This window comes from Crinia signifera, chromosome 4, assembly GCF_055691185.1.
Source record: "Crinia signifera chromosome 4, ASM5569118v1, whole genome shotgun sequence".
Lineage (NCBI taxonomy): Eukaryota > Metazoa > Chordata > Amphibia > Anura > Myobatrachidae > Crinia > Crinia signifera.
The window spans coordinates 183124320-183137207 of record NC_139220.1 but is presented as its reverse complement, the minus strand read 5'-3'; the positions used below and the strand labels follow the sequence as shown (position 1 = coordinate 183137207).

General features: G+C 38.9%; 1 protein-coding gene across 1 annotated transcript in view; it reads right to left on the bottom strand.

Moving 5' to 3' along the window:
* Positions 1–508: 508 nt before the first annotated feature.
* LOC146072469 (sodium/nucleoside cotransporter 2-like) overlaps positions 509–12888 on the bottom strand; it is a 67150-nt gene continuing 54770 nt past the window's right edge. The window contains exons 14-18 of the mRNA XM_083179697.1: positions 10244–10441; positions 7419–7500; positions 7162–7260; positions 5827–5941; positions 509–1112 (exon numbers count right to left, since the gene is read on the bottom strand). Coding sequence (XP_083035823.1) covers positions 992–1112; positions 5827–5941; positions 7162–7260; positions 7419–7500; positions 10244–10441 — 615 coding nt within the window. The 3' untranslated portion in view covers positions 509–991. The remainder of the gene's footprint in view (positions 1113–5826; positions 5942–7161; positions 7261–7418; positions 7501–10243; positions 10442–12888) is intronic.

Genomic DNA, 12888 nt, shown 5'->3' with positions numbered 1-12888 from the left:
GCTCGCTACGCTTGCCACGCTATCTAAAATCAACTCCATGCCAACGTGGATAGTGGGGGTATGAACTATCCACGTTGGCATGGAGTTAAGTTACTTTATTTTAGATAGTTTGGGGAGCATACAACCCATGCTGGCGCCGTGAAACTACGCAAGAACCAAGTGCGCTATAAAAATAACTTACTATATAGTCTTGGCTGCCCTCTCTATTTCACTGCCGATTTGTGCTCACATGGGAGCGCTCATCGGCAGCGCATCGGGCTCGCAAGCCCTAAAAAAGCATGCGATATGGCTTCCGATGTTCACTATACCTGCAACATCGGAAGCCATATTGCCCCGTGTGTACACACTATTACAGTACCATTTTTTCCCTAAGGAGGTTTATTTTCTACTTTTTTGCACAGTGACTTTGACAGTTTTGTTTCATTTACTATTTTTATTAGTTTATGAGATTTACAAAACAAAGACAAATAAGTATAACAACCAAAACAATGACACAATTATTGGCGATCCATACGGAGGAAGATTCTTCATACATGATGATATTATCAGTTTTATAGCAATATGTAAACATAGTCAAGTAGAGTCTGCCGTTGCTTTCAGATGACTGAAACATGACATTTGGAACAGAAAATAAGGCTCCAAGCTCCTTATTAAAGTCAGCATACAATATTAAAAAGTGTAATAATATATGTTATTGACGTGTAAAATCCACGCCAAACAGGTTGAGGTCTTCAAAAAGAAGACAAGGACAAGAAGTTGAAAACTGAAGCACTGTTAAAATAAAGTTACATGAAATTATAAATAAGTGATGTGAATGTTTTTCTGTACGCATGGCACTTCACAATATTAATTACAGTTCATAGGAATGAGGTTGAACTCTCAGCTGCACTCCTAAAATTGGTTCATCAGTGGACAATAATTCCTGTTGCAGATTCTTGACTGGTTTACCCCATTGATGCATGATGTTCACAGTTCAAAGGCAGCCAACTGGTTACAGACCACTGCATACCGTATTATTGTAAAAGGTGCAGCAATTGTTGAGAGCCAGAGTAGAATTTGACACATGTTCCCATCCATTTGTAAATATTAATGTCCCATTTGTTGTAAAGGTGCTGCATTGAGAAAAAATATAGTATATGTACTGTCATTATTATTGGTTTTTTTTTACGTAACTAGTAAAATAAAATTGCCGCTTCTGCCACTAGTATAATCAACCATAAAGAAACATATAACTGGAAGATAATATTAAATCAACATGACATTTAGTTGAGGTTACAGATATTCATATAATGATTATAATACACCAATTTCTTTCTAATAAAAAAATGGCAATCTCATGAGGCAACAGAAAACCACAGCTGGAGGCCCAGTTATTGCCTACCCTTGCTATACTGAAATAAAGCTACACGGAAAAAAGGCACCTGAAAGATTTTGTTCCCACAATGTCCAACCCCCACTGATGGAAAGGTCACCTTTTACTTAACCCATCCTCAGGTTTGTGGAAACGTGTGTGGACATAGCATATCACAAACAGCATACCACTGGTGGCTTTATCCTTCCACTGTAAGTTTGAGATTCCATATCTCAAAATGTGTTTCTAGAACGTCTTTACATACTAAACAAAATAATGACCTCACGTGAAAAGTGGAAAAAATTTGCACATTTAAGTGGGCTTTTTATGTTTGCATATGTGGATAAATTAACTACACTAAAATTATTGGAACAGTCTTGAAATCTGCCTCATCAGTTTGTTACAATGTTCAGACAAAACTTGTGCAGACAAAACAAAACCCTGTAGCATTTCATGAGAATGCCTTAATAAAAATTGGGGCATATCCAAGTAAACATTCATAATGTCACAATAGGAATGACAGAAGACGTGTACTCTGCCTCCAGTTTCTAAAAAGAGTACAGCAATGTATTATACATTATGGAGGGAGGGAAGGCGTTATCGTTATTTTTTTGTCCAATGGTTTTGTTGGCCAATTCGAATAATGCTATTTTTTCATGGTCCATGTGTTTTCACGATCATGGCTGCAAAACAACAGCATTTATTGCAGATTTTCCTTCCTCCGGGCATGTGAAACAAAAACCCTGATATTGACGGCCGTCAGATTTAATTGTATTATCGCCAGTGATCATTTAGCTGGTAATTTAGTGTGGCTAGTTTAATTCCCTACTATATTCCCTTGAAAACTTGCAGCCCAGAGATGAATTTAGGGGGTCAGGCCGTCCCTAGTCACAACATTATTCGTCACTTCATGTTGGGGCCTTATGACTACCAACTTCAACCCCTCCCTCCTCCACCATCACCACCACAATAAACTTACCCATGCCATCTCTCTCACCAGATCCAAAAAAAGCACAGTGTCGTGTCCCCCCCCCCCCCCCCAAAATGTCACCAAGAGGCACGTCCTTCACATGCCTGGTGGGAAATCCACCACTGTTGCAGTCTACTTTACGATAATAGATACAATGTATATTAAAACCATCTAGAATAATGTGACTACCTTCCTGCATGGACTTGAAAACATGTGCATAGCCAGAACTTTGTGAGCTCCATAGCAACATTTTGAAGCCCGCCTCCATGCCTGGACCAATATTTTTTAGTGGGACGCACCTGTTATTTTTTTTGCCCCGTCGTGGTGCCCCACTTTATTTTCTGAACCGTAATATTGTCTCAGTTAATGTTATGCCCCATAGTGTAGTGTGCTAGTTTATTATATGAAGCATCCTGTAGTTGCACCCTCGTTCACATTATGTCACATTGTAGAGCTGTCCATACACATTATGTAACACAGTACCTCCAATTCACATTATGACACACTGTTTCTCCAGTTGATATTATGCCACATTAGAGTGCTGCTGCTGGTTAATATTATGACTATAGTGCCCCAGTTCATATTTTGTAACATTATAATGTCCTTCAGTTCATTTTGATAAGCAGGTCCAGGTGGCTAACTATATTGTAGATCACAAGGCAAAACCTTGTAAGGGCCCCATGTAACACCCAATGGTGGAATATGTATAATACACTAGTAACTTTGACAAGGAATATGGGCCCCTTCCAGCATTTAGCCCCAAACCAACTGCACTCCCTGCCACCTTGGCTACACCCTTGTTTTGAGCTATCTAACAGAACAAAATACATATGTTATTTATTAGAGGAGGTGTATTTAGAGAATAGCTAGTGCAAACTATTGGGGACTAGGTTAATAGGACAAGGTTAGCAAAGACTAAAACTTAACAATAGATTGATGACTCAATTTCAAAAACATTTTCAAGAACATACAGTCAAAATGAAAATAAAGCACAAAGGGGTCTCTTCATAGAGCTGCTGTGGGCTATTCATGGAGTGGATTTCCATGGAGAAGTTCCTGACTTCTCAAAAGGTGTCCCCACTGTGCATTTTTAATATGGTGAGTCTGATTCATTAAAGGACAGAATGTTCTTCCATCCGAGAGCCATGTATACATTCACCATTTCAGGATAGCATAATGTGAACTACAATACAATAAGTTGCTAATGCACTGTCTGGTAGCCCAGCACCAGTTCTGGCTCTGCCCTTGTACTCCCAGAAGCCCCTGCAGGCTCTCCTAAACTCTAACACCGCATGTGCAGAAAGAACCTGCCTTCGCCTTTCCACAGTTTGCACTTATAAGCAGCTGAAGCCAAAACCATGGTGGATATCGGAAAGCATCATTGGAAAGGCAAGTATAAATGAAGGTGGGACATATAGTGAAAAGTAACAATTCAACTTCAGGTATAGACCCCATAATATTGGACCAGTTTTTGAAAAAGTAAAAAAAAAAGTATGCATACAAAGTAAATATAAACATTGGTCAACAAACTGAAAGCTGTCTGAACTTGTATTATCCAGTATTATCCAGTAAAATGTCATTACATACTGTGTTTTGGGTGGGAAAAGGTGCAAATGGCAAAAAGGAAGGGTCATAATTAAGGTTTCTTAGTGGTTAAGCATTGCATACGGCAAAGCATTGATGTTTGCTACTTTGCGTAAGTTCTGGACCCATACTACATTGCTACATTTATTTTAATATGTGTACATATTTCTAAATACATTTATCACTTTTTTATTTAGAAATATGTACACATTAAAATATATAAAATAAATGTAGAATCTTAAGGATAACACAAGCATATTACAAATAATAAAGGATATGAAAGGAGTCATATTGGCAATGGGTGGCAATTAACATACTGTAGCCATTTTACTTGCACTGAAGATACAAAGTGTTGATGCATGTGGCATTTTTAAAACAAGATATTTCAGATAACCCTTTGAGTGCCAACAGTGTTAGAGAACCTTAAAATATCCGTTAAAAATGCCAGCTGTTCTTTTTTTTGGGTGCAATATTTAACTACAGTAACTTCAATCAATGGAGTTGGCTGTATTTGTATTTATTTATACAAAAAAACAGTCGCTGTGAGTGATGCTGGCATTTTTTAGCGGATATTTTGAGGATTGCTCAGAGCAATGTTAGCACTAACAGGGTTAATAAAAATCAGAAGAAATTATATGTGATTCTATAATTTTTATATTGAACCATAAGTATTTTACATTTTTAGACACCTTTAAGCAGCAGATATGTGGAATGGCCATAGGGACATCATTTGCCCCTAGCTTTACTTATTTATTTATGGGTTGTTGAAAGAAGAATTATATCTATAACCATGGGTGTGGTATAGGATACCGACAGTCATTATCCCGACATCGAGATCCCGACTTCCTGGACTCAGACAGCGGGGGGGAGCGCAACGAAAACCCCTTGCGGGCACTGTGGCTCCTCGCCACCAATTCTATTCTCCCTCCTAGGGGTCATGGACCCCCAGGAGGGAGAATAGCTGGTGGCCGTCGAAACCCAGAGTGTCCGGGTTTTAACAGTCAGGATTCTGACGTCGGTGTAATGACTGTTGGAATCCCAATTGTCTGTCCGCCATCTGGCACTCATAACCATAACCCCTTTGAAAATGAAAAAGAAATATACAAAATATATTGATGATGTTGACATTTTAATAAAATGGGAAGGCTCTGGTGAAGTTTTTACATTATTTTTTATACTACATCTCTACTAATGACATGGATATAAAGTTCATATTGAACATAAATAAAATAAAAAAAATCATGTTCTTGGATCTGGGAGAAGGGGAAAACATATATAAAAGTAAGTTGATACCAGTAGTTAATTACATTAATTAATTCATGGAAAAACAACGTTCCTTATTCTTAATTTTACTAAAGTAAGCGTAATTTCACAGATGGTAAGATCTGTGAGGAATAAGGGAAAGTATATGTGGATATATTTAAGGATAAAGAATATCCATCTGATTTATTATTGTTGGAAGTATCTAATAGAATAAAAAATGTAGATACACCTAATCTTTTGCAATATAAGGAGAAGTACATTGTGATGTTTGCCACTACCTACAATTATCATTAACAATAGACACACACAATTTATTAAAATACATTTGCAATGTATTAAAGATGGATCCAATTCTTAAAGATAAGCTTCTATCTAGACTGCCAGCAGTCTTCAAAAATCCAATAATCCAATGCTGTGATAATAACATATTAGATCTATAACTGCTGCTTCAATGTAGACAACAATTATAGTGACTGCAACCACATCTGATTCAGTCCCCAGGTATCCTCATTTCTGATGCATTATCTATTGTTTCTTGAGTAATTCCTATGTTCATCAACAAACTAATTGGTAGAAAATTAGAGCCATCCATAGGTATTCTTATACTTAACACAAAATACTTATTTTTCACAATTTGTAAAATTCTGAACACACTTACCTTCCAAAAAGGCTTTTACAACAAACAAAAAGGTTATAGCTTGTGTTCCTAAAAAGCTCTGCATTGCCAAGAAAGTCTATACAATTTACTTCCTCTCTTGGGGTAAATAAAATTCCTGGAATATAAAAGGTTGTTGTTATTTTCAGGTTTGGATTGAATTTAATGAACCAATTATTGAAAAGTTCCTCTCTTCCTTACCAAGTAGCTACAGTATTACACTGAATGCATTTATGTTTAATTTTTTGTTGAGATATGGTACGGTCTTTGGACATTATTTTATGTATGACTTAGTTAAGTAAGCAGTTAACATTTTAGCTATATATATATATATATATATATATATATATATATATATATATATATATATATATATTGATGTATGTGTGTATGTATGTATGTATGTATGTATGTGTGTATTTTTGTTCAAGCATAACTCTGGAGTGCCTGAAGCAATTTACACTAAACGTTGTACACATATGACTTACAATCTACAAAAAAAGAAGTGTGGCTATAAGGCACACCTAGCACTCCTGTGGGGGTCCTGGGGTCCTAAAAGGGTCCAGCCTATACACAAAGTGGGTCAGGGATGCAAGATATTGCAGAATTGCATAACATAGAGTGGTACATGGGACATGGGGTTTAAAGCTGGCCATACATCAGAACGACCTGCACATTACCTAATCATATGCAGTTTGTGTGAGTGGTTGTGAGAGAGATCGTATGTGTTTTAAAAGCTCATACGATCTGCCTACCACCACAAGCAAAGCCGATGGATCATACGTGCCGACCGTATGATCTGAGGCTCAACACACAATGTGCACACAATAGATTGCACAACCTGTGCAGTCAGGCCGGAGATCAATCTGGTGTACAGTATGCCACAGACATGTGTATGCCGGTCACACCATGGGCATGGCGAATGGTTAAGCTTAAAACAAAAGAAGGGTAAAGTTCAAATAATGCTAATTGCACAACCAATCCCGAGCAACACTGGGTACCTCAGCTAGTAATGTAAATAAATCTAAAATGTTATATTATCAACCTTGCCAAAATAAGTGCCTATTAAACTGAGAAACAATATATAAAACATAACCTTGTAACAAGTGCAATAATACTGATGAGTACTATGATGAGATCTATGGAATTGGGAGAACACCCAATCTATTTCCTAATTACTTATTTTATATGACCAAATGACTAAGCACCTATGATCAAATGTCTAATTACCAAAACTCAAGACTATCCTACAAAAAAAACCCTGTTATGTACTGTATGTAAGAGTAGTAAGTTATAATTAATGCCCTCTCCAGAATTAGCAGACCTGTCTGAACCTACCTGCAACACATGCATTTACAAATGAGACACATGCTCCAGTCATCAGAGCCCGGAGTACCACCTTGGCAAGGTCACCTTTGCGCTCCATCGCCATGGTGGCTATGATATACAGAAAAAGAACATTTGTAAATGACATCAGTAATTTTGACCATAAATTCACAAATCTGTTTTAGTTTATGGAACTTTTACTATCGAAATAACTTCATTATTTATTCTATTTCATCGTAGAAAGAACTTGTGTAATAAAATATACGTACATAACCCTCCCAGCATGATGCCAATGGAGCTAATGTTAGCAAATCCACACAGGGCAAAGGTGGTGATGACCTCTGATCGTTCCTGTAAATCAAAGCTGGTTTTAGATTTCATTTATGTCTGGAAACACATGTACAGTATATAAGGATGCATAGCTAATAAAGCTGAAACTTAAAGAAATGTTTCTGAATTTTATTTTATTTAGATTCACATCTTCCCGTTACAGTGTGACAGAAGCATTATATCTTCTCCTGTGCCCAGCTCCTCTTAAGCTGGGTACTCATGATTTTTTTAAATGATTTTGACGATTCTAATGGGTCAGAACAACAAAATGTTGAAATAGTCCAGTGTGTACACACTATGACGCTGACGGTGAATGCTTCTGCATGTCATCAGCAACATAATATGTCAGCTCTACTTGCTACTCAATGGGAGAACATTGCTAGCAATGTTCCCAATACAGACTCTCACTTCTACAATCCATCCTAAATGCAGATTTGAGGCTTATCTTCCCCACCAGATGTTCAGCATTTGCACAACTGCTGCCAGTCCCTCCATTGGTTGCCTCTATTCTACTTTATTCAATATAAAATAATTTTACTTGCACACAAGGCCATTAACCAAACAAAGTGTCTCATCCACACTCATTATTCACTGCCATTCATGACTGCAGGACTTTATTCGGACTGCACCCACTCTGTAGAATGCCCTCCCACACAACAAGAGTCTCCTCTAGTCTCCAAACCTTCAAGCATTCCCTGAACTGCCCAACTAACCTTCATAAACCTTTCCTATTCAATTACATCCCCACTGTACAATCCAAATATATCCTCACTTATTTTCTATTTCTCACTTTCTCATCCTCATGACCCCTGGCCTATACTGCTGGGTCACACATCCCACCAAGAACCTTTGCAATCTGATGGACCATTATGCATTAGATAATACCTATCCTTGTGCATCAATGCCTTTTTTCACTATATATTGTAAACTTGCGAGCAGTGTCTTCCTAGCATTTTGACTGACTGTAACTATCCAGTCTATTATATCACTATTTCCAATTGTAAAGGACAATGGAATTTGCTGTGCTATATAAAATACTGTTAATCAACAAATAAAGTAAATCACATGTCTAAATCACCAGACTTAAAAGTCAAGCTGATTAGACTGCAGGTGCATGTTGTTTACTTTGCTCAATAAAAGGGTCTGTATGAGCTCAAGCCTATTATGGTGTTCTTGGAACATGACAGTGCTTTACAGCTATACCATACTTAGCTCAAGAAAAACTGACACTATATTATTGACTGTTTATCTTATATCACCTGTATATTTTCAATAAAACCTACTCTAGCATTGGAATCAAGATGTTTCCTAACCTCCTTGCATACATCTGTTATGCACCTGCCACCTTGTATGCATCTGCCTTTAATTTAAACATAGGAACATAGAATTTGACAGTAGAAAAAAACAATTTGGCCCATGTAGTCTGCCCCTTTTTAACTAAATTGTTATGTTTATACCATATTAATCCTTATTTCTTTGTATGGATATCCTTATGTCTGTCCCATGCATCTTTAAATTGTTCTACTGTTCTCCTTTGATGGTAGACTATTCCACATGTCTGCTACTCTTTCTGTGAAGTAACCTTTTCCTCAGATTTCCCCCTGAACCTACCTCCCTCCAGTCTCTGTGCATGTGCTCAAGTTCTAATACTCCCCTCTTTTGAAGAATGTTTTCCTCCTGGAGCTTGTTAAAACCCTTGATATATTTGAACATGTCTATCATGTCTCCCCTTTCCCTTTTCCAATCCCAATTTCTGCATGTGTGCTCAATCAGGGTAGATTTGACTGTGGTGTGACTGCTTCCACATATTCACTTAACTCTACAGAACAGTATGGGCATATACAACACAACTCTAAATAAAGCCAAAAATGTTGTATATTGTTCAAGCTTTTACAAGAGCGTTTAAAACATATTGTAAAAGCCAAATTATAGAACTAAGTAACCCTCTCCTTAGATTGTAGGCAATGTTACAAGTGCAAAGCTTATCAGACAGTGTATTTGTAGGTCATAACTTACATTACTTTTCATTACAAAAAAAAAAAAAAGATTTCAAAGATATTTACACTGAATTCCTGACATTGCCTTGGTATGTTTGTATGGGATATGATCATTGGGTCACCAGCATGATTGTTGACAATCATTAGGACGACATGCATTTAGGTCCACATGAGTCTAGGTCGACAGGGTCATTAGGTCAACAGACTCATTAGGTCGGCAGTCAAAAGGTTGACATGGGGTTTTTCACAATTTTTTGAGCCGACATTTGCCGACAGGTGGTATTTCATGCCCTACCATCCACTAGGGCAGGGCTGGGCAACACCGACCCTCCAGATGTTAATGAACTACACATCCCAGCTTAGTTTTGCTATGTGGCCATGCTGAAACTGATGCAAGGCATGCTGGGATGTGTAGTTCATCAACATCTGGAGGGCCGGTGTTGCCCAGCCCTGCACTAGGGCATGTTGGGAGAATAAAATAGTGCCCAAAGCATGGCGAATGCAGCGAGCCATGCAAGGGGACGCGGTGCTACATTTCAGTGTCCATGTCTACTGTATTAACATTCGGAATAAAAAATTTTTTAAATCCCATGTCGACCTAACCCATGTCGACCTAGACTCATGTCGACCTTCCTGCATATCGACCTAATGGTGTCGACCTAATGACTGTCGACCAACATTGTGGTGATCTAATGATCCATACACGTTTGTATATTTATATTTAGGATTAAATTGGCTTAACAAGGAACTCATTGTGATATACTTGCCGATATCCACTGCTTGGTTCCATCTATCCATTCCTCAACGCCATCTACGCGGTTAGCCTTGTAATCAGCCAACATCCTGTATGCTACAAACTCATTTAAAATGATCTTTGTCCCCAGCATCTCGCCAACTTGGCCTGCTTCCTCCCACTTTACTCCCATCATGAAGGCCACCGGCATGAAAATGTAGGAGAGGATCAGCTGGAGATCAAACATGTTTGTTAACTAATGAATTCTTAGCCTGAATTACATTAAAATGATATATTGGGCTAAATGTAATAGGGTGTGAAAATCAGAAAAGTGAGAGGTTTTGGGAGAGTTTTCCCATTTTTTTAAAGCAGCAATCAGTTACACTGCAAAACCAGGTTGATTTTACCATGTAAATTGTTGCCGATTTTAAAAAATGGGAAAACTCTCCCAAAATCTCTCACCCTATTACATTTGCCCCATTGTATGATAATGAAAGCTTGTTTTCTGATATATCTACAGTACTACATTTATTTTATTCATTATTTTTCTTTTTCAAACACAATTAAATATAAAACAAAGTTAATCTGAGTAAAGACAAAATACAGTTTTTAAATGATTGTTTTGATATTTGAAGAAAAAACAGCTGGTCCTGCATGGAATATTAACCCTTTGAGTGCGAACTTCTCTGTGAGAGATGTGCAAAATATCGGCTAAAAATGGCATCGTCGCTCACATTATATAATGTTGTTAAAAAAAGTTAGTGTAAAAAAGATTATATTTCCTATATAAGGTAAACATTGCAGTTCATTATGATGAATAAAAATGTTTGCTTAGTAATTTTCACACCAATTTTGACAAATTCACTTGGCCCTCAAAGGGTTAATTTCCCCCTAAATGAACTAAATTGGATTAATAATTAGATCCAATTAAACTAGAGCAGCATTTTTGTCAATGCACAGCACTCTAGTGCGCCACAGCATACTTACAGGGGTACCATGGTTGGAAGGTCCAGTCCGGTCCCAAAAAGGATATGTGCCAGAAAGCTCTCAATTCATACCGTTACAGATATAGCACGTAGCTATTTGCACAGGCAGGCACCGGGCTGTCATTTTATGGATCACAGCAGCTGCGTATGTTGTAGAATTGCTAAAAACGCTGAATTACGCTTTTAGCAATTTTACAACCAGTGCTGAATTAGACAGAGAAAAAAAAAAAAACACTGCGCAAGGTTGGAATACTTTTAAAATAACAAAAATGTAATTAGAGAATATAACCAGTAATATTATCATAAGCTTAACAGCTACTAGGTGGCCACTCTATTATAAAATCATGACACAATCACAATATAGTACATGTAAAATAAAACATGAATAAAACAGGTGATAAAACATAATAACATTTATGGTTAGGTGAAAGAGCCCTTCAAGCAGAGATTAGTAGCGTCTCTATATGGCAATAGGTGCTGAACAATTAATCTGCAATTAGTAGTTTAGGATTAGTTGCCTGTAATTGCCAAAAATGATTTATAAGCAGTTCTTATGGGTGCATAAGGAAGTCGGCTTTATCCTCTAGGTAGTTTGTTAGCAATTAGTAAGTTAAGGCAGGTCGCTGTTGTTAATAAGCCTCATGGTTCCCTTACTGTGAGTTTATTTGATGGTCATATCTGGCCAGACAGAAAAATAAAAAAGGTACCTTTGAAACCTTAGAAGATAAGGATGTCTTCTTGTGCCGCCCAGTTGCTGACGCTGAATTGTCTTTAGGGCAACTTTATCCGGAGTGGAACACCATACTGTAGGTTTGTTTTTTGCACTGTACAAATTCTCTCTCCATGGAAGCCACTGAGGCCTACACCAGGCTGGGAAACGCGTAAGAGATCTAAGAGACCCAGACATTCATCTCATATATGCATCCAAGGATCCTAGTCTGTACTCTGCGGTAATTCAAACCTATGGTGTTCCACTCCGGATAAAGTTGCCCTTCAGACAATTTAGCGTCAGCAACTGGGCGGCACAAGAAGACATCCTTATCTTCTAAGGTTTCAAAGGTACCTTTTTATTTTTCTGTCTGGCCAGACATGACCATCAAATGAACTCACAGTCAGGGCCGGTGGCACCAGAGCGCCCCAGGTGGGGGGTGCCCCGGCGCTCACCCGCCCGGTGCTCGATCCGTGCGGCTGGGGGGGGGGGAGAATGTGGCCGTCGCTCCGTGGGGGGTGGCGGTGTGTGTGTGCGGCCATCGCTCCGTGCGGGGGGGTTTGCGGCCGCCGCTCCATGCGGGGAGGGGACGGACGGTGCTAGGTGAGGTGCTGTAAAGCCCGGGCATTGCTCCACAGGGTGGGGAGGGTAGGGGAGGGAGGGAGATCGACGCTCACCTCCATCTAGGCCCGGCGCACATCCGCTCCATCAGGGGGGATGGTGCCGGGTGATGCTAGACGGGCCCCACCGCATCGCTCGGGGGGGGGGGAGAGTTGATCACCTCCATTGGGGGGACCTCCTGCTCCTTTCTTCCGCCCTCCAGTGGCCGGCGCCCTAGGCAAATGCCTAAGGCTGCCTAGTGGTGGCGCCGGCCCTGCTCACAGTAAGGGAACCATGAGGCTTATTAACAACAGCGACCTGCCTTAGCTTACTAATTGCTAACAAACTACCTAGAGGATAAAGCTGACTTCCTTATGCACCCAT